The 20,342-nt window shown below is 58.8% G+C and overlaps 1 protein-coding gene across 9 annotated transcripts in view; it reads left to right on the top strand.

Annotated features, from left to right (window-relative positions):
* The window catches only part of Ptprs (protein tyrosine phosphatase receptor type S), a 47,747-nt gene extending 27,922 nt beyond the window's left edge, over positions 1-19,825 (top strand). For 3 of the 9 annotated variants that reach the window (XM_036170610.1, XM_036170604.1, XM_036170611.1), the window contains 24 exons: positions 4,968-5,273; positions 6,020-6,213; positions 6,333-6,359; positions 7,752-7,869; positions 8,273-8,872; positions 9,246-9,343; positions 9,890-10,143; positions 10,591-10,684; positions 10,780-10,995; positions 11,441-11,598; positions 11,887-11,898; positions 12,204-12,316; positions 13,800-13,897; positions 13,985-14,108; positions 14,378-14,553; positions 14,653-14,772; positions 15,739-15,893; positions 15,985-16,270; positions 16,430-16,608; positions 17,385-17,511; positions 17,598-17,723; positions 18,301-18,455; positions 18,570-18,705; positions 19,473-19,825. In XM_036170610.1, coding sequence (XP_036026503.1) covers positions 4,968-5,273; positions 6,020-6,213; positions 6,333-6,359; positions 7,752-7,869; positions 8,273-8,872; positions 9,246-9,343; positions 9,890-10,143; positions 10,591-10,684; positions 10,780-10,995; positions 11,441-11,598; positions 11,887-11,898; positions 12,204-12,316; positions 13,800-13,897; positions 13,985-14,108; positions 14,378-14,553; positions 14,653-14,772; positions 15,739-15,893; positions 15,985-16,270; positions 16,430-16,608; positions 17,385-17,511; positions 17,598-17,723; positions 18,301-18,455; positions 18,570-18,705; positions 19,473-19,541 — 3,941 coding nt within the window. In that variant the 3' untranslated portion in view covers positions 19,542-19,825. The remainder of the gene's footprint in view (positions 1-4,967; positions 5,274-6,019; positions 6,214-6,332; positions 6,360-7,751; positions 7,870-8,272; positions 8,873-9,245; positions 9,344-9,889; positions 10,144-10,590; positions 10,685-10,779; positions 10,996-11,440; positions 11,599-11,886; positions 11,899-12,203; positions 12,317-13,799; positions 13,898-13,984; positions 14,109-14,377; positions 14,554-14,652; positions 14,773-15,738; positions 15,894-15,984; positions 16,271-16,429; positions 16,609-17,384; positions 17,512-17,597; positions 17,724-18,300; positions 18,456-18,569; positions 18,706-19,472) is intronic. The other 6 variants (XM_036170606.1, XM_036170605.1, XM_036170613.1 and 3 more) reach the window with 4 other exon arrangements.
* The last annotated feature ends 517 nt before the right edge of the window (positions 19,826-20,342 follow it).

Below are 20,342 nucleotides of genomic sequence, written 5' to 3'. Positions count from 1 at the left end.
GGAACCTCCAAAGAACCCCGACTGGATACCATACAAGCTTGTCCAGCTCTGGCACATGTCCCCTCCTGAGACACCATGCAGGTTGGGCTGGATTGTGAAGGTCGTGACCTCCGAGGTCACCCAGAAAGCGTCTTCGGCCCAGCCATGTGCGTTCCAGGGCGGCCCAGGACAGGGAGTGGGGGAGCAGGCTCCCCACTTCTCACCCCGAGACCCAGGGCCAGGCGTGTCCCCGGGGCTGTGGGCTCATTAGGCCCTGTCAAGGGTAGGTGCAGGTCTGCCTGCTGGCCACTGCGGGTGTCCCCAGACCCCGCCGTCCCCGCCAGCCAGGAGCGGCAGAGTGGTTCTCCTGACCATGGGCCACCCAGAGCTCATAGCCTTGTACCCGGCGCCGCTCCCTCTCGTAAGAAAGTCTGTTAAGTTAGCGCTTGAAGAAGTGGAAGGTAGGTAAAGACCAGGCGTCTCTGCGAGGCGTCTGTCTGTCTGTCTGTCTTTCTTTTATGATTTTTTCCATCATCGCCACCATCACCCTCACTTCTTGTTTTATTATTTTGGTTTGGTTTTACCACCTTATCTTCCTCCTGTTCGCAGCGGAAGCAACCTTCCAGCACATCCCCCAGTGGCTTATTTTGTGTCCATCACCCCTGCTTGACTTCCCACCCCCCACCCCGGGCACTTTGGATTGGGGTGACTGGTCAAGAAATGGGCCCTACTCCGTCCCATGGCTACTGTCCAGTTTTCAGGAAGGGGAGCTGGAGGTCATTCCCGGGCCCACAGCAGCCACCATCTTTGAGGACGAAGCTGTGGTTGATTCTAGGTCCTAGCGTGGAAGGTCAGGAGTGCACACAGCATCACTGACTAGATGCCAGACTTAGGCATGCCCAGCGAGCCAGAGCAGAGTGCATGCAGGTGCAGGTCCGTGAGCCGCCTGTCTGCCACCTGCACAGGCTGCGGTCTGTGCTCCAGCTCAAGGCCAGACCACCATAACTGAGCCTGAATCTGAACCTGCCGTGTGTATGGGCTCTGAGTTGGCACCTGATCGTTCTGAGACTGTTTTCACCGCCTGCAAAATGAGATCTGCCCCTGGGCTTCCAGGAGGGTTAGAGCTAATGCATAAGTACACAGAGTGCAGTCTGACACCTAGGAGGTGCACGGCCGACCCCAGCAGCCAGATCAGTGGGCTTTGGAGCTGCGTTTCCTGTCTGTGGCCTGAGGCAGGGTTCAAAGAGTGATGACTGAGTGTCTGTGGGTCCTGTGTAGGAGCTTCCCTCATATCCAGCAGACCAGGCCACAGAGAGCCAGTGTTAGGACCCATTTCAAGCCCCAAAAAGGCATTGGGTGCTGGGTGCACAGTAGGTACATGGCATATATTATATCAATAATTTCCACAGGCTAGCCTCTGGCCCACTGTAGGGCTACAAATGTTCCCCAGGACCCTTGATGTATGCAGTAGGCATGCCATTGAGAGCCAAGTCCTGATGTCCTGCCCAACAGATAGATAGTAGGCGCTCCTTAAGGGTTGTCTGAAGTTTAGACACGGATCAAGACATACTCAAAATGAAAGCCATCAACCAAGGGGACAAGCTAAGTCAGATGCTGGATGCACAGTAGGTCCCTAGCACTCAGGGCTCTGACGGTTCTGCAGCCTCTCTGTACAGTAAGCACTGAGGCCGCTTGCTGTCAGGAAGTGGGCTTGCTGTCTGGCACGCAGCAGGTGCTCATGTCCGCACCTTGTTAGTTTGAGAAGGAACGTCGTGGCTCAGGGTTGCTCAGAGCAGTCCCTGCCAGGATCCTGGCACTGAAAATTTCTAGTGTCAGATCATGACACCTGATGCACAGGAGGTGCTTCATATGTGGACACTAGAACTCGATTTAATAAAGTCCCTACAACCTGGAGTGGCACACCATAGGTGCTTAAGCTAAAGCCCCTAATAGTACCTGACACACAGTAGGTGCCTAATAGATGAGAGCTCTTAATGTTTCACGGGGTATAATAACCCAGCATCTGACACATAGTAGGCATTAAGTATATGGAGACAATTACTCCAGTGTCTGGCATACAGTGGGTGTTTAATTAGTGTGAGGCGTTAGTCCAGTGCCCACATAGTAGGTATTTAACATGTGTAGATTGTTCTTGTTTCTCAGTAAAGCCTCTGGTGTAATACATGACACATAGTAGGAATTTATTGTGTGGTCACTGTTAAGCCCAGTCAGTGCCTAGTATACAGTAAGTGTTTAATGTATGGATATTACCAGCCCAGTGCTTGGCACACTGTAGGTATTTGATATATTAGCTCAGTGTCCAGCTCACAGTAGGTGCTTAATATGTAAGAGTTCTTGATATTCTATAGAGTCCATGGTCCAGTGCCTCACACACAGTAGGTAAATAAAGTATGGAGCCTTCTTTTCAGTAGAGCTCCTAGCACAGTACTGGTGCACAGTAGGTGATTTACCTTTTGCAGTCTGACTTTCTGATCTATAACCAATGCACAATACCTACCACCTAGGTAAGTGTTTACCCTGTAAGGGCTGCTAGCCTGCTGCCCTGGCACACAATGGGTGCTCAGTATTCAGGGACCAGTGCCCAGCATATAGTACGTGTCTCATAGGGTATGTGCAGCACCTCTGTTCTTACTTTGTAAAGCACCTGACATGTAACCAGGCACACATTAGGTGCTCAGGACACCCATTTTTGAGCAAGGCCAAGAGGACGGTGGTATCTGGAGTTGCCTTTTGGGATGGCCTCAGGGCTCAAGTACTAGATGAGCCCTAAGAATATTTAACCACTGTATTTTTAACCCTAAATTACTTGAGCACCATGCAAGGCATGCAGTAGGTGTTCAAGGAATAAGGAAATCTGCTGTTGTCTAAGACACCTTGGCGTGATATCTTGAGCATAGCAGGACCCTGCTATCTGATTGCTGACCCCCTTGACCAATACCCAGCACACAGTAGACCATCAGTATGGCACATTTTACTCTATGAAGCCCTGTCAGACACCTTGCACATAACATGAACCTTTTCCCCACTTGGTATGGCACCCAGCACATAGTAGGTATGGAGGCAGTAGGTGATTTTGCTCCCATTCTTTGAAGCCCTTATGGGGTACCTGGGACATAGTAGGTGCGCAGTTTTTGGAGCGTCAGCTCCAGTCCTTGTCATGGTGCCTGGCACGCAGCAGGTGTCCGGCTAAGCACATCCCTTTGTGTATGGAGTTCCCTGCATGTGCTTGGCCCGAAGTAGGTTTGCAAGAAATAGGCTTCTGCCATTCTCTGAAGGACATGAGAAGTGTCCTAGCAAACAGTAGGTGTTTAGTATGATTCCTCTTGTGGTGCCAGGCACAGAGTAGGAGTCTGGAAAAATGATTTTCCTATTATGGAAAGTCTGTGGCAAGTAACTGGTACACAGTAGGTCCTTAGTATGTGAGGCTTCTATTGTGGTTTCCTTTGTCATGGTGCCATTCACAAAGTAGGTGCTCAATAACTGCTTTCTATATCCTATGAAGCATGTATTAAATTCATGACACACAGTAGGTCTCTGATGACACACAGTAGGTATCTGATGACCCTCAGCAGGTATCTATCTGATGACACACAGTGGGTATCTGATGACACACAGTAGGTATCTGATGACACACAGTGGTTATCTATCTGATGACACACAGTGGTTATCTATCTGATGACACAGTGGGTCTCTGATGACACACTGTGGGTCTGATGACACACAGTAGGTATCTGATGACACACAGTGGGTCTCTGATAACACAGTGGGTATCTATCTGATGACACACAGTGGGTCTCTGATGACACACAGTGGGTCTCTGATGACACACAGTGGGTCTCAGGCACTGAGTGGGTATCTGATGACACACAGTGGGTCTGATGACACACAGTGGGTCTGATGACACACAGTGGGTCTGATGACACACAGTAGGTCTCAGGCACTGAGTGGGTATCTGATGACACACAGTGGGTCTGATGACACAGTAGGTCTCTGATAACACACAGTACGTCTCTGATGACACACAGTAGGTCTCTGATGACACACAGTACGTCTCTGATGACACACAGTAGGTCTCTGATGACACAGTACATCTCTGATGACACACAGTAGGTCTCTGATGACACAGTGGGTCTCTGATGACACACAGTGGGTCTCTGATGACACAGTGGGTCTCTGATGACACAGTACGTCTCTGATGACACACAGTACGTCTCTGATGACACAGTGGGTCTCTGATGACACACAGTGGGTCTCTGATGACACAGTGGGTCTCTGATGACACAGTACGTCTCTGATGACACACAGTGGGTCTCTGATGACACAGTGGGTCTCTGATGACACAGTGGGTCTCTGATGACACAGTGGGTCTCTGATGACACACAGTACGTCTCTGATGACACACAGTACGTCTCTGATGACACAGTACGTCTTTGATGACACACAGTAGGTCTCTGATGACACAGTACGTCTCTGATGACACACAGTAGGTCTCTGATGACACAGTACATCTCTGATGACACACAGTAGGTCTCTGATGACACACAGTACATCTCTGATGACACAGTACGTCTTTGATGACACACAGTAGGTCTCTGATGACACAGTGGGTCTCTGATGACACACAGTAGGTCTCTGATGACACAGTAGGTCTCTGATGACACACAGTGGGTCTCAGGCACAGAGTGGAGCCCAGTGGCCAGAGCCGTCACCACCCCCGTTGTCTCAGGCTGGAGACCTACTGTGCACCCGGCAGTCACCTTCCCACAGCTAGCGCAGCCCTTCTTGGCCAGCCCTCCCGGCCCCGCCCACCTACCCATCTCACCTTTGATTGACACCCGCTTCTTTTGGGTTCGATTTCTCTTTGGTTCGTTCTGTTTTGTTATCATCTTTTTATTTTCTCTTTCCCATCTTCTGTCCCCGCCCTCCCTGCCCATCCCACCTCCCCGCCCCCACGCTCTTCCCAATAGAACCGTCAGCCCCCCCTCAAGACGTTAAGTGCACCAGCTTGCGCTCCACGGCCATATTGGTAAGTTGGCGCCCGCCACCGCCAGAAACTCACAACGGGGCCCTGGTGGGCTACAGCGTCCGCTACCGACCGCTGGGCTCAGAGGACCCGGACCCCAAGGAGGTGAACAACATACCCCCGACCACCACTCAGATCCTTCTGGAAGCTTTGGAGAAATGGACGGAGTACCGTGTCACCGCCGTGGCTTACACAGAGGTGGGACCAGGGCCCGAGAGCTCGCCCGTGGTCGTCCGCACCGACGAAGACGGTAAGCACCTGCCCTGGCCGGACCCAGGGCTGCGCCCGCCCGCGGGCTGGGGTCAGAGCGGGAGCCAGGAAGCCAGGAGCCAGCCGTACCTACCTCCGGGGGCCTCGCCCCAGGTGGCCGGAGCCGGGGCGCCCTCCACCCCAGGGGCGCCTCCGCGGTGGCCTCCTTAACCCGAGTTTTAGACTCTCGGTGGCCCTGCATCATCTGCCTGGAGGCAGGCGGCCACCTTCACCAGCATACACCCACGGTGGCCTGTTAACAGTCCAGGCAGCTTGAAGCGGGAAAGCCATGTGACAGGCTAGTGTGAGCTACAAGCTAGGTGCCGGCATCGGGCACCGTGGGACCAGCGCTGCCAGTGCCCCGTGCGGGGAGGGAGGGAGGCTTTGGGCCTGATAACAAACTGAGAAAAAGATCCCAGCCTAGCCGACTAGGGTGGATGCGTCCGGACTGCCTGCCTAGAGTGTCCCAGCTTTGTGATCACCTGGGATCCCGGATTCCGTTTTCCAGGCTCAGTTCCCTATCTGTAGACTGCAGAGATGTGTATCGTTCAGAGGGTGACAAGTACTAAGAATGGGGCCTTGGAGAGGGGACCGCGGTGGGTCCTTGTGTTGTGCAGCAGCAGGTCCTGGGAACGTAGGGGGTGGAGGGGGCCATGCCCTCCCGGGCCAGCAGCTGCCCAGTATCCTGGCCTGGGGCAGGGCCTGGCGCCCCGGTAACAGCCCCGCCGCCCCCCTCCTGCCCGCCAGTGCCCAGCGCGCCCCCGCGGAAGGTGGAGGCGGAGGCGCTCAACGCCACGGCCATCCGAGTGCTGTGGCGCTCACCCACGCCCGGCCGGCAGCACGGGCAGATCCGCGGCTACCAGGTCCACTATGTACGCATGGAAGGCGCCGAGGCCCGCGGGCCACCGCGCATCAAGGACATCATGCTGGCAGATGCCCAGGTGGGCGGGCACGGCTGGGGTGGCAGGGGTACCTGGGCACTGTCTCCTCTGCTCCCCACTCTGCTGCTGGTCCCCCTCTCACATGCCTCCTCTCTCCTGTGCCCCCGCCTCCCGCTCAGTGGGAGATGGACGACACAGCCGAATACGTAAGTAGTCTCCGGGTCCAGCCTGCCGTCCGCACTGTGTGGTCTGCACGCCTGTGGTCCCCAGGTCCCTTCCCGTGCCCTCCACATGCCCTCTGTAGCGTCTGATGGACCCTGGGTGGGGAAGGACAGCTGTCAGGCCGCCTGCCACACCAGAGCAGAGAGGAACGGCTGTGTGTCCTCAGGCAAGGCACTGCCTGTCTCTGGGCTGCTCTCAGTCCAGAGACAGGAAACAAGGGCTCTGAGTAAGGTCTAAAGTTGCCACTGACCTGCTTGGGCCCCAGGGGAGGCCCTCTGTCCCCCCTGCCTGTGTTTCTGTCCCCTCCCCACTCCTGTGCTCCTGAGGACTGAGCTGCCAGGCATGCCGTGTGTGTGTGTGTGTGTGTGTGTGTGTGTGTGTGTGTGTGTGTGTGTGAGACAAGACATGTCGGTCACCACTGTAGAGTCTACAGGCCCTGTGCTGTGGGCTCAGAATGGGGTGGTGACCAAGGCTGCCCAGAGTCCCCAGGAAGGGGGTGTGTCGGGGGCAACAGGACCCAATGTGTGAACAAACTGCACCCCAGCATGGCACCCCATGGTCACCTGTATAGGGAGAGCCCCGGGCACGGGGCAGTCCGCACAGTGCGGCTTGCTGCTGGGGGTTGTCTCTGACACAGGCCTCCCTCCGGCACCTCTGACGTCAGCCTCTGCCTTCTGTGTTGACTTTAAGTCTGTAGTTTACATCTTGGCATTTGATGCTGTGTTTCATAACTGGTTTTCAAAATTCCAGATAGTGCCAGGCGGTGGTGGAGCACGCCTTTAATCCTAGCACTCGGGAGGCAGAGGCAGGCGGATCTCTGAGTTCAAGGCCAGCCTGGTCTACAGAGCGAGATCCAGGAAAGGCTCCAAAGCTACACAGAGAAACCCTGTCTCGAAAAACCAAAAAAAAAAAAAAAAAAAAAATTCCAGATAGTGTGACTTGAATTTCTCAAGTTGGTTGTGGGCATCTTTAATAATCCAGTGGGCTCAGAGGGAGGCCAAGCCATGCAAAGGCCCTGGGGCAGGATGGGGCCTAGGATGTTAGAGGAGCACCCAGAAAGCCCTGTGGGGTTCTGGGAGGGAGTAAGAGGGGGTGGGGAGCAGGGCCTGGTGGGCTGTAGGGCCTTGGGCAGAGGATGGCTGCTCAGAGTACTCTGTGGCTACTGCCATGAGAACAGGCGCTGGGGACCTGGTGGTGACAGCATGGCTCAGGGTGTGTGTGTTGGCAGGAGTGTGGGCACTGCATGCTGTGGCCTGTGCATGCGCTCACCAGCATGTCTGCCTGTGAACTAGAGGCATCTGTCTCCCCTGTGTCTAAGGGGAGAGGCTGGGCAGAGCCTGCCCCATTGCTGACCGCCTCCCGGTCGCCATCCACAGGAAATGGTGATCACGGACCTACAGCCTGAGACTGCTTACTCTATCACAGTAGCCGCATACACCATGAAAGGCGATGGTGCCCGCAGCAAGCCGAAGGTGGTGGTGACCAAGGGAGCAGGTACAAGACTACCCACTGCACTCCCTTTGGCTCCACAAGGCCCAGCGCAGTTCCCATGATTCTCAAGCCTATGTAGTTAAAGATACACCAGACCGGTGGGCCCATCTCTGCCCTGGTTATGCCCTCTGCCTGGACCCTACTCATTTGGCTGTCTCTCAGCTGCAATGTGGGGGTCAGGCTTCCAGTGCTGAAAGCATGCCCCAAAGATGTTCTCGTGCACCCCCTGGAATCCAAGCCTTAGCTTAAAAGAAGTCCTTCCTGTAAAAACTAGACCCTAAGGGATAGAGGCCTGGTGAAGGTGGGGCCTTGCCTGGAACCCCCCAGTGGGGAGCTGGTGGTCAAGGGGGGTGCTGAGTGCGGGGCTGGCTCTGGCCGCTGGGCAGCTGACCTTCTCTCTCCCTAGTGCTGGGCCGCCCCACCCTGTCGGTGCAGCAGACCCCCGAGGGCAGCCTGCTGGCGCGCTGGGAACCCCCCGCGGACGTGGCTGAGGACCCCGTGCTCGGCTACCGCCTGCAGTTCGGGCGTGAAGACACGGCCCCGGCCACGCTGGAGTTAGCGGCGTGGGAGCGGCGGTTCGCAGCGCCTGCGCACAAGGGCGCCACCTACGTGTTCCGGCTGGCGGCGCGCGGTCGCGCGGGGCTGGGCGAGGAGGCGGCGGCGGCACTGAGCATCCCCGAGGACGCCCCGCGAGGCTTCCCACAGATCCTGGGCGCCGCGGGCAACGCGTCCGCAGGCTCCGTGCTGCTGCGCTGGCTGCCGCCGGTGCCCGCCGAGCGCAACGGCGCTATCGTCAAGTACACGGTGTCCGTGCGGGAGGCCGGCGCCCCGGGGCCCGCGACCGAGACCGAGCTGGCGGCTGCGGCCGAGCCGGGGGCCGAGACGGCGCTCACGCTGCAAGGGCTGCGGCCGGAGACGGCCTACGAGCTGCGTGTGCGCGCGCACACGCGCCGCGGCCCGGGCCCCTTCTCACCCCCGCTGCGCTACAGGCTCGCGCGGGACCCAGGTAGGCGCCGCCCGGCTCCCGGCCCACTCCTCCCCGCAGGTAAGTCTCGGCCTCCGCGGACTCAGCCCAGGCGCCGGAGGCTCCGGTCTGCACAGGTGGGATGCGGCTCGGCGGCCACGCCCATGGCGGCCACGCCCCCCCGCTTCTCTCCGCAGCAGCAGCAGCAGCTTCAGCAGCTTCAGCAGCTTCAGCAGCAGCGCCAACTCTGCAGCAGCAGGCACTGGGGACAGGGCAGGCAGGGCCGGGCCAGGCAGGAAGGCCGAGGGCACAGCGGACCGCAGGGACGACAGGGGCCGCCCCACGCGCCCCTCAGCCCTCGCTGGCGCTCACTGGGCCTCTCTTTTCTCTCTCCTCCGTTTGCCGCCGCCTGCAGTCTCCCCCAAGAACTTCAAGGTGAAGATGATCATGAAGACATCGGTGCTGCTGAGCTGGGAGTTTCCTGACAACTACAACTCGCCCACGCCCTATAAGGTACGGCAGCCACGGCGGGGTCACAGAGAGATCCAGGCTCTGGCTGGCATCAGCAGTCAAGGCCAACCAAGGTCGGGATTCAGTGACACTCGGTCTAGGATCAGTCAGGAATCACCTCTTAGTTTGAGACTGAGGCGCAGTTTGGGGTCCAGGAAGAGCCTGGGACCCCATCAGGTTTGAGACTGGAGATGCTCGGTCATTGTTGGGCCTCTGCCTGGGATTGAGGCGCAGTAGGCGATGGGACTCACCTTGGGTTGCAGCTCAGTCCAGACTGGTACTCAGCTGGGGGCTCCACCTGAAGCCAGGATTGGGGCTTAGCATTAGGGACGGCCCTCAGGCTGGCTTCAGGGCTTAGCCAAGGTTGAAGGTTGACCAGGGATCGAGGCTTAGGTTGGACCTGAAGTTCAGTCTAGGACTGGAGCACAGTCAAGATCCGTTGTCAGGATGAGCAGACTGAGCTCATTCTGAGCATTCCGAGGTTGGGGCTCTGCTGAGGGCAACAGGCTCCAAGCACCACCCCCTCCGCTGAGCCAGCTCCGCCCACAGATCCAGTACAACGGGCTCACTCTAGACGTGGACGGCCGTACAACCAAGAAGCTGATCACACACCTCAAGCCGCACACCTTCTATAACTTCGTGCTCACCAACCGTGGCAGCAGCCTGGGCGGCCTGCAGCAGACTGTCACTGCCAGGACCGCCTTCAACATGCTCAGCGGCAAACCCAGTGTCGCCCCGAAGCCTGACAACGACGGCTTCATCGTGGTCTACCTGCCTGATGGCCAGAGTCCTGTGACCGTACAGTACGCCCACCCTTCCCTCATGACCCTTCCCTAGCTGTCAGCCCATTGTGTGACTGAGACCAGCCTGTGCACGGTCTCCGTACCTCCATTTCCTCACTGAGAGGATGCGGGTCAACGAGCCCACCTCATGGGGCTGTCCCCACAAAGCCTGGCTTTTCATCGGGCACCTTAGACCCTCTCTGCAAGGATTGATTCTGTGCTTCCAGGCGGGGGAAGGGGGGCTAATTAGTCCCCAGTGAGGAACTAGAGGGAACTAGAGGTGCTGCCTGGAGCAGGGAAAGGGTGTAAGAGTATTTGGGCGCTGACACTTGGGCTTTGAGGGAAACGTAGGAGTTGAAGAGCTGGAACACCATGAAGTTAGCAGAAGGCATGTAGCCCAGAACGGGATGTGGAGCTGTGGGTGCTGCGTGGGCTGGGGACAGGTGCCACCGACGCTCCCTCCCACAGGAACTACTTTATTGTGATGGTCCCACTGCGCAAGTCTCGTGGCGGCCAGTTCCCAATCCTGTTGGGTAGTCCCGAGGACATGGATCTGGAGGAGGTAAGGCCAACACCCCACTCGCCACCCCCAGGCCTGCACACGGCCAGGCTGTGGTGCCCCAGGAGCCCTGAGCCACCATGCCACTGTCTCCACAGCTCATCCAGGACATCTCCCGGCTGCAGAGGCGCAGCCTGCGCCACTCACGCCAGCTGGAGGTACCCCGGCCCTACATCGCCGCCCGCTTCTCCACCCTGCCAGCTGTCTTCCATCCTGGGAACCAGAAACAATATGGCGGCTTTGACAACCGTGGCTTGGAGCCAGGCCACCGCTACGTCCTCTTTGTGCTTGCCGTATTGCAGAAGAACGAGCCTGTAAGTCCTCCGCGGCGGCGCCTGCACCCCAGCTAGGCCTCACCACCAGCCTGGGGTAGGTGTGGAGATGGAGGACAGAGGACTTCGGCTTGGCCCAGTCACCCCACTGAGCTGAGGGACAAGGCACCTCTCAGTGAGGTTGACCCGTTGATCCCCGAAGCCAAGCATAGACCTCACCAGCTCCCAATTGGTCAGGCCTGGACAGAGGGAGGGCCTTGAGGCAGAGGGGTTCCCAGGGGCTCATCCTTCGGAAGGAAGGACAGCGGAGCAGGGTCTTTGAAGGGTGAGTAGGAGCACAGCAGAAAAGGGATCCCGTCATGTGCTCCAAAGAAGCCTTGAAAGTGGCGGCAGCAGAGTCAGGGAGCTGAGGGTCGGGGTCGGGGTCAGGGGCCAGGCCGCAGTTGTGGCCAGCACTGACGGCCCCTCCCCTGCCCCTGTCCTGCAGACATTCGCAGCAAGTCCTTTCTCAGACCCCTTCCAGCTGGACAACCCAGACCCCCAGCCCATCGTGGACGGCGAGGAGGGGCTGATCTGGGTGATCGGGCCAGTGCTGGCCGTGGTCTTCATCATCTGCATCGTGATCGCAATCCTGCTGTACAAGAAGTGAGCCCTGCGGCCGGCGGTGGGGGTGGGAGGCAGGCAGCGTGAGGGGCGTGGCCATGCGGGGTGCGTAGCTGCTTAGGTGAGGGACCACCGCACCTTCCCCAGAGAAAGCTGTGGTGAGCCTCCTCGGAGTGGGGTCCAGACAAGAACAGCAAGCCCCACTTGCCAGGGCCTGGGGGTCAGCAGGGTCACGAAGCCACCGTAGTCACAGATGGGGCACTGCCTGACCTGCACAGTCTCACTTGCTGTTCCCTCCTCTCCTCTCTCCTGCATCCCGCCCGTGGACAGCAAACCCGACAGGTAAGGACTGTCTGAGGAGGGTGATGGTGGGTGGAGCTGGGCTCATGGCAAGGTCTGGGATCAGGGCTCAGTCCTGATTTGGACCCCAGCTAGAATCAGGGTTTATCTGGGATTGAGCCTCCGTCTGGATTTGGGGCTTGGCTACACCAAGATTGAGGCTCAGTTTGGGATCAAGGCTCCATAAAATTAGTGTAAATCAGTGTAAATGGCCCCTTCCTTGCCTGGGTCACACACGCCTGAGTGTGCTGCACACTGTGCGCGGGGCACGTGTTGACGCTGGGCCATCCATCTCGCTCTCCTCAAAGTAAACGCAAGGACTCCGAGCCCCGGACCAAATGCCTGCTAAACAACGCTGACCTCGCCCCCCATCACCCCAAGGACCCTGTGGAAATGAGGCGTATCAACTTCCAGACGCCAGGTGTGTACTGACCCTGGGGCCAGAGGCAGCTGGGGTGAGGGTGCTGTGCCAGGGCCTCCTGTACCTGCTGAACAAGCTGGGTCATGATCGCCAAGTGAGGCCAGTTCTGAAGCAGCCTGAAAGTCAAGACAAAACGGATCAGGCAGGAGGTCTTGTACCCCATAATGGCCCTCGGGGGTGGGGTTTCGGGGGGTCATCCTGGCCATTTTCCACGCTGGCCTTGGGAGGTGGCTGCAGACTTCCCCAGGCCCCACCATCCGGCCTTCAGCTGCTTCTCACTGCGTAGCCAGCCTCCTCTTCACCTGAGGGCTGCTGCCCTGCAGTGCACCCTGGGACTGCTGCGTGCGTTCTCTCTCTCTCTCTCTCTCTCTCTCTCTCTCTCTCTCTCTCTTTCTCTCTCTCTCTCTCTCTCCACCCTCCACCCCATCTCTAGCTCCAGCCAGCGAGGGTTTTGAGTCTGAGTCTAGCTGACATCCGTGTTCTCCCAATTGCCTGGCCTCATGTCACCCCAAGGTTCTGTTCTGAACTAGCTCATAGCAGACATTCACACTCTAGTGAGAACCCCCAGCATTTAACAGATAACTTGTCTTCCGGAATGCTCCTGACATGGTCCATGTGTCCTCTACCCCTTGGCATCTACCATCTCCCAGGTCCCTGCCCCATAGGGACCCCAGCCAGGTCGGTGTGAGGGAGGGGTACACTGCCAGATGAGCCTGAGTTTTTGAGATCTCAGAATCAGAGCTAAAGAAGAGCTTGTCGCCGTGAATCCCCACAGGCAGCTGCTGCCATGACCGCCTCCTCCCCATGGTGAATTTGCTGTCTCTGTAGGCTTGGGCCTCAGCTGGGGTGTCTCTTGGGTCCTCATCTCCGTTCCCACTTCCTGTCATGTTTCCCTTTGCTTCCCCTGTCCTGGCGCCTGTGCTGCCCACTGCCCACCTGGCCTTGGCACCTCACAGGGCGGGACCTGGTTTCCGTGCCCTGGGCTGGCTGGTGTGACTTTGCCCAGCTGGATGACAGGCAGCCACAAAGGAGTTGAGGGGTCTCTCAGGGTCTCAGGTCAGCTGGGGGTGCCCACCATCCTGCAGTCTCCTGGCCTGGGATGCAGATTGGAGGCCAGTGGATCTCCACACCAGGATGTGAGACCCCAGCCACCTCCAGTACACATGGAAACTGGGGACAGCCCATCACACCACACATAGCATGCACCACCCATCTGGAGGACTTCTTTGCCCTCTGGTCTTGGGAAGGGCAGCGCCCCAGGCACCATGTTTCTGAACTGCACCAGCTGAATCTACGTCTCTGTCTCTGCCACAAGACATTGGGACCTTGGAGCCCCGGCGGGGACCAGGACATCTCAGGCCTCATCCTCTAGCTGGGACAGTGGGGACGCCACCCCAGGCTTGCCCAGCTGTCCTCTAACCATGGTGCCTTCGCCCTCCGGGCCTGTGCCCACTGATCCCACAACCCACTCGTCTCCCAACAGGCATGCTCAGCCACCCGCCCATCCCCATCGCAGACATGGCAGAGCACACGGAGAGGCTCAAGGCCAATGACAGCCTCAAGCTGTCGCAGGAGTACGAGGTAAGCTGGGGTCACTACGGGGCCTCGCCTGACCTGATGCCCCAGCACCCCGACCCTGCCATACCTGAGCCCGCCCTTGCCCCGTAGTCCATCGACCCCGGGCAGCAGTTCACCTGGGAACATTCAAACCTGGAGGCCAACAAACCCAAGAACCGCTATGCCAACGTCATCGCCTACGACCACTCTCGGGTCATTCTGCAGCCCCTCGAAGGTAGGGGGCATCTGCCTACCTGTGCCAGCCTGTCTGCTGGGTTGGCACGGTTTGGGGGCGGAGCGCCATAGCGACAGACGCGTGGGAAGCAGGAGCGACTGACTCCGCAGTGGGCCCGGTGGAGAGAGATGCAGCCCAGGTGGCTGCAGGGCCAGTGTAGCGGAGCCACAGAGGGCCGTCCCACAGCGGCCACAGAGTGTGCTTGGGTGTTCGGAGGACGAGCTGGGCAGCCCCCACAAAGCTGTCCCTGGCACCCTGCCCGGCTGCAGGCATCGTGGGTAGTGATTACATCAATGCCAACTATGTGGATGGCTACCGTCGGCAGAACGCGTACATCGCCACCCAGGGGCCCCTGCCCGAGACCTTTGGGGACTTCTGGAGGATGGTGTGGGAGCAGCGGTCAGCCACTGTTGTCATGATGACGCGACTGGAGGAGAAATCGCGGGTGAGGCGCCACCGGCAGGCCTGGCCTGCGCCTGCCCACATGTGGCTCCCGAGGCACTGGCCAAGCCTCCTAAACTCATCCCTACTCATCCTGACACAGATCAAATGTGACCAGTATTGGCCTAACCGAGGTACGGAGACTTACGGCTTCATCCAGGTCACCCTGCTGGACACCATGGAGCTGGCCACTTTCTGCATCAGGACATTTTCCCTGCACAAGGTGTGGCCTGGGTAGGGGAGGCATTCCACAGAAAAATGCGTGTGTCCCAGACCGGCAACACTCCCGTAAGCCCACGTGAGCAGTGGACAGCCCCAGTGGGACAAGGCCAGCCCAGATCCCTGGCTTGGCAGCGTGGCGTGCCCTGGCTGCCACGTGTAGGGTCTGCCGTGCCAGCCGAGCCGTGTCTCTAACGTGGTCCCACCTGCTCCTGAAGTGCCTGGGTTCTGTCGCCCAGGAGCCCTGCCCTGATGGGGAGGGACACAGTCATCTGTCTGTCTGTGTACATCTTAAGTGATGGCTGCTCTTGGTGTGTAGCCAAATCTGTTCGGTCCAGTTGTTGAGACAGATGCAGTCTACTTTGTGTTTGTTGGGGATAAGGTGCCTAGGGCCCATGACACCACCTGCCACGTGGTTGAGTGATCATGTGGCAGGAAGGAGCATTGTGAGCGCAGTCACACACGTAAGCATGCTGACCTGAGCTACCAACGACACAAGTGTCCTTCCGCTGTGTATGGGTGTGACTGTTGGTGGAGCAGGGGAAGGAATAGCCATGGTGTCATGGGAGGGGCCATAGGAGGTCTGGGCGTCCCAGGCCTGATAGAGGATGGAGCCCAGCACTGGAATGTGGAGGGCAGGAGAGGGTGGGCAGGGGCGGGCAGGTCCAAGCTGCAGGGAGGGCACGGACTTGCTTTGACTCTGAGGGTGGGGGAGATGGGAGGGCCACACTCAGGGAGCTGCAGGCCCTGGGAGCAGGGTGGGTGACTCCTGAGTGAGCACTGGGCTGGTGCATGTTGGGGGAAGGGAAGGAGGGTGGGGGGGGGGAGGGGAGCTGAGCGACCCCAGGCTGTGGTCAGTGCGGTGAGTGACAGACGCCCTGTAAAAGCCCCTAAAGCAGGGAAGAGTGGACTGAGGTGTCCTGGAGTGCACTTAGCCCTCAGTGACAGGCGCTGTCCCTCTGGTCCCCAGAACGGCTCAAGCGAGAAGCGGGAGGTGCGCCATTTCCAGTTCACGGCGTGGCCGGACCATGGGGTGCCCGAGTACCCCACACCCTTCCTGGCGTTCCTGCGCAGAGTCAAGACCTGCAACCCGCCCGACGCTGGCCCCATCGTGGTCCACTGCAGGTGCGCACAGCGGGGTCCGCCCTGTCCCCCTCCATCTCCGTGCCCCACCCCCGTCCCCGTCCCGTGTCCTGACTGTTGCATCTGACCCCAGCGCGGGCGTGGGCCGCACCGGCTGCTTCATTGTCATCGACGCCATGCTGGAGCGGATCAAGACGGAGAAGACGGTGGACGTGTACGGGCACGTGACGCTCATGCGCTCGCAGCGGAACTACATGGTGCAGACGGAAGATCAGTACAGCTTCATCCACGAGGCGCTGCTGGAGGCCGTGGGCTGCGGCAATACCGAGGTCCCCGCGCGCAGCCTCTACACCTACATCCAGAAGCTGGCCCAGGTGGAGCCTGGCGAGCATGTCACGGGCATGGAGCTGGAGTTCAAGGTGACCACCCGCAGCCCAAGCCTGGCGACCTGTGTGTGAGCCCCAGGGCCCACGGGTGGTCGGGGGAACTGACTCCCACAAGCTGTCCTCCGACGGGGCAGGGGGCGCTCCCTGTGCCTGCCCTCCTTGCCGCCTGGCCATCCCGCCTCTCGCCCACAGAGGCTCGCCAGCTCCAAGGCGCACACTTCCCGCTTCATCACCGCCAGCCTGCCTTGCAACAAGTTTAAGAACCGCCTGGTGAACATCCTGCCGTATGAGAGCTCCCGCGTCTGCCTGCAGCCCATCCGTGGTGTGGAGGGCTCGGACTACATCAATGCCAGCTTCATCGACGGCTACAGGTGCACTGGCCCCGCCTTCGGGCCCAGGCCTGCATGAGCGCATTTCCCCAGCACTGACACTTGCCCAGTGGGTTTGTCTTAGCTACTGCCCTGTGGCTGTGATAAGACACTGGGACGACTTACAGAAGAAACTTTGGGGGCTCAGGGTTTGGGGGGTCAGGCAGGGGCCATCATGGCGGCAGGCAGGCAAGGCACTGAAGAGTAGCTCACATCTTACCTGCAAATTAGAGGCAGAGAGGGGGAGAGACCTGAGCCGCTGAACCCCCAAACCCGCCTCAGTGACCCCCCGGTACTTCCCCAGCAGTTCCACCCGCTGGGGACCTGAGCCTGTGGGGTGTTCTCACTCAGACGCCATCCTGGCTGGGCAGTGGCCCCAGGGCTCCTCTGTCACCACCTCCCCAGCCCTAGGGATTGAACTCGGGACCTCACAGGCGCAGCAAGCTCTCTGCCCACTGAGCCTCCTCCATGGTCCCACGCCTGGCCTTGTCATTGCGGGAGTTAGAGCCCAGATCCCCCTCAATGGCACCAAGCTGAAATTAAAGTCTGGCCTGGGACTGAGAGGCGGCTCAGTGGTTAGAGCACTGGCTGCTTCTGCAGATGACCCTAGTCTGGTCCCTAGCACCCTGGGCTCCACGGTCTATAACCCTAGTTCCTGGGAGGACGGTGTCCTGGCTGGGGTGAGAGAACTCTGGCTGAGATGTCTGATGGCTTTGGAGAGTGGATGGAGGATGTGTGTCTGACCCCACGCTTGCCCCGTCCGTCCGTCCCCCCCCCAGGCAGCAGAAAGCCTACATTGCGACTCAGGGGCCACTGGCAGAGACCACGGAGGACTTCTGGCGAGCCCTGTGGGAAAATAACTCCACCATAGTGGTGATGCTCAGCAAGCTCCGAGAGATGGGCCGGGTGAGTGCGCCGGGCGGCCGGCGAGCGTGCGCTGGGCCGGCCAGGGAGGCTCAGGCCATGACACTGACCCGCCCTCCGCCCCACAGGAGAAATGCCACCAGTACTGGCCAGCTGAGCGCTCTGCCCGCTACCAGTACTTCGTGGTGGACCCGATGGCGGAGTACAACATGCCGCAGTACATTCTACGTGAGTTCAAGGTCACGGATGCCCGGGTGAGTGGCGGGACAGCTGGGAGGGTAAAGCATATGATGACTTGGGCTTGAATCTACAGCATCGGGATTGAAAGTCCAGCTCTGTGGCCCGTGAGGCAGGAGGAAGGGGGAAGGGGGCGTGCTGGTTGAGGTTCAGTGAGAGACATCATAAGATGGGGAGGGGGAGCAGGGCCCCCAGCCCATGCCAGGAGAGCATGGAGGCCAGGGCCTGGGGCTGATGCCAGCCAGGCTGAGCCTTGAGTGGCTGAGGACGGTTACTCAGTGAAAGAAGAGCCACCGAGAGGCTGTGGGGTGAGGTGGATTCGGCCAGGCATGTTCAGGAGAGGTCTCCAGCAGGTGGGAGCAGCTTGGCACCGCTGGGAGCTATGGTGGATTTCCGTGATTACCGGGTTTGACCCTGGAAGCTTTGGGGGTTGTGCCACAATCAGTTGTGCGGGTGCCCAGCGTCCACGGAAGGTGGCATCTTGGATGTTGGGTGGCGAAGACTCATGGCAATGATCATCACATCGTGTAGAAGACACCATTAGATGGCGGAAGGGGTTTGTGACCGGGCTGTCCTGTCGGTCCCCCGCCCCAGGATGGCCAGTCCCGCACTGTTCGACAGTTCCAGTTCACCGACTGGCCGGAGCAGGGTGCCCCCAAGTCAGGCGAAGGCTTCATCGACTTCATCGGCCAAGTACATAAGACCAAGGAGCAGTTCGGCCAGGACGGGCCCATCTCGGTGCACTGCAGGTGAGCACCGCAGAGGGACCGGGACGGGGAGCAGGAGCACGGGGAGCAGGAGTACGGGGAGCAGGAGCGTGGGGAGGCGCTGGAGCCCGTGTGACCGCACATTCCCCCTTGCAGTGCTGGAGTGGGCAGGACGGGCGTGTTCATCACCCTGAGCATCGTGCTAGAAAGGATGCGCTACGAGGGTGTGGTGGACATTTTCCAGACGGTGAAGGTGCTTCGGACCCAGAGGCCCGCCATGGTGCAGACGGAGGTATGGGGGTATGCACGAGACCCCTGCATGCTGAGCCTCGGTTTCCCTCTCCACCCCTCACCCCAGCTCCACAGCCCTGCAGGCTTGGGGCTGATCAGGTGTCTGCCTCTGGATCACAGGTCTTGAGCCTAGTGATATTTGTGTGCAGGTGGGGAAACTGAGGCCTATACCATGCTTTTTATGGGGGGCCACCAACCAGCTCCCGACTCTTGACACAGACTTATTGTTAATTATGAAGGCTCGGCCTTAGCTTGGGCTTGTCCCACTAGCTCTTAGAACTTAACCTGTTTCTCTCCATCTTCATTTTGCCTCAGGGCTTTTGCCTTTTTCTCTCTCTCTCTCTCCCTCTCTCTCTCTCTCTCTCTCTTTCTCTCTCTTTCTTCTTCACGTCTTACTTTTCACCACTTCCCAGTCTGGCTGCCTGGTGGTCACCTCAGGCTTCAGGCCCAGGGCGTGTGCCTCTCTTCTCTCCTCTCTAGTCTAGATTCTTCCTCCTACCCTTCCTCTGCCGCCCAGTGATTGGCCGTTCAGTTTTGTGTTAGAGAATCGGGTGCCTTAGGCAGGCAAAGTGAGACAGCAACACTGTATCTTTACATAGTTAAAGGGGCAGGAACAAATGTAACACTTTTCAGAGTTAAAATAATATTCCACAACAGAGGCCTGGGAAGGACCAGGCTGCAGGCCCTGGGGGGTGGGGGGACTCTGCTTCTGCCTTGGAAACCCTCAGTTCCTGGAGCAGGTGCCTCAGTTTCCCCTCTGCCCTGCAGGATGAGTACCAGTTCTGCTTCCAGGCGGCACTGGAGTACCTGGGCAGCTTTGATCATTATGCAACATAAGCCATGGCCTGCCCGACGCCAGACCCTGTGCCACGTGTCCAGATGTGACCCAGGCCCCGCGGGCACGAGGAGCCCGGCGTCACGGGCCGGCTGCTGCCTTCCGAACTCGGCACATTCCTCACTCCTTTCTGATTCCAAATGAGGTTGGGGGGGGGGGAGCCAAGAGGGGCACAGCCTCCGCTCCCCAGGGCTGAGCTCCCCGCCAGTGCTCCCCGCCGGCCTATCGGCAACATTTAATTTCTTTCATTTTTTTTTAAATAGTGTATATTTTTTTTTCCTCATTTTTTTTTAAGAAGAAACAAAAATCGTGCCGGTCAAAACTTGGAAAAACAAACAAGATCACCATGCGCGCCTCCGTGGGCGGTCTATTTTTTCACAGTCAGCTTGTCCTGTGGCAGTCAGTGTGAGTGTGGGGCTGAGCCCGTGGCCTGTCCTCAGCCCCGTGTGAGTGGCACACTCAGTCCTTTTGGTTCTTTTCAATCAATCTTCAGACATATCAGATATGGAGGGTGACGCTGGGGGGCACTCGGGCCAGACTGCAGGGACACTGATCCAGCCCTGGCCACCAGGAGCATCCTCATCCACTTGTGGCCTCTGTGCCCTGCTGGAGGACCCGGTCCCCGGGACTGCAGGACACTTGGGGACATCTGACTCCCTGGAGCAAGTGCAGAGCGGGTCAGCTCTGTCTGTGCCGTTTTTTGGGCAGAAGCAGTGGGCGCTGCCCCTGTATGTAGATAAACCAACTTTGTATTAAAGGAAGATTCGTCCGACCTCAGTGTGGACTGGTCCTTGATGCCACCC

Source organism: Onychomys torridus, chromosome 21 (genome assembly GCF_903995425.1).
Source record: "Onychomys torridus chromosome 21, mOncTor1.1, whole genome shotgun sequence".
Lineage (NCBI taxonomy): Eukaryota > Metazoa > Chordata > Mammalia > Rodentia > Cricetidae > Onychomys > Onychomys torridus.
Note: the sequence above shows the minus strand (reverse complement) of the source record. Positions and strands in the feature narration are given on the sequence as shown.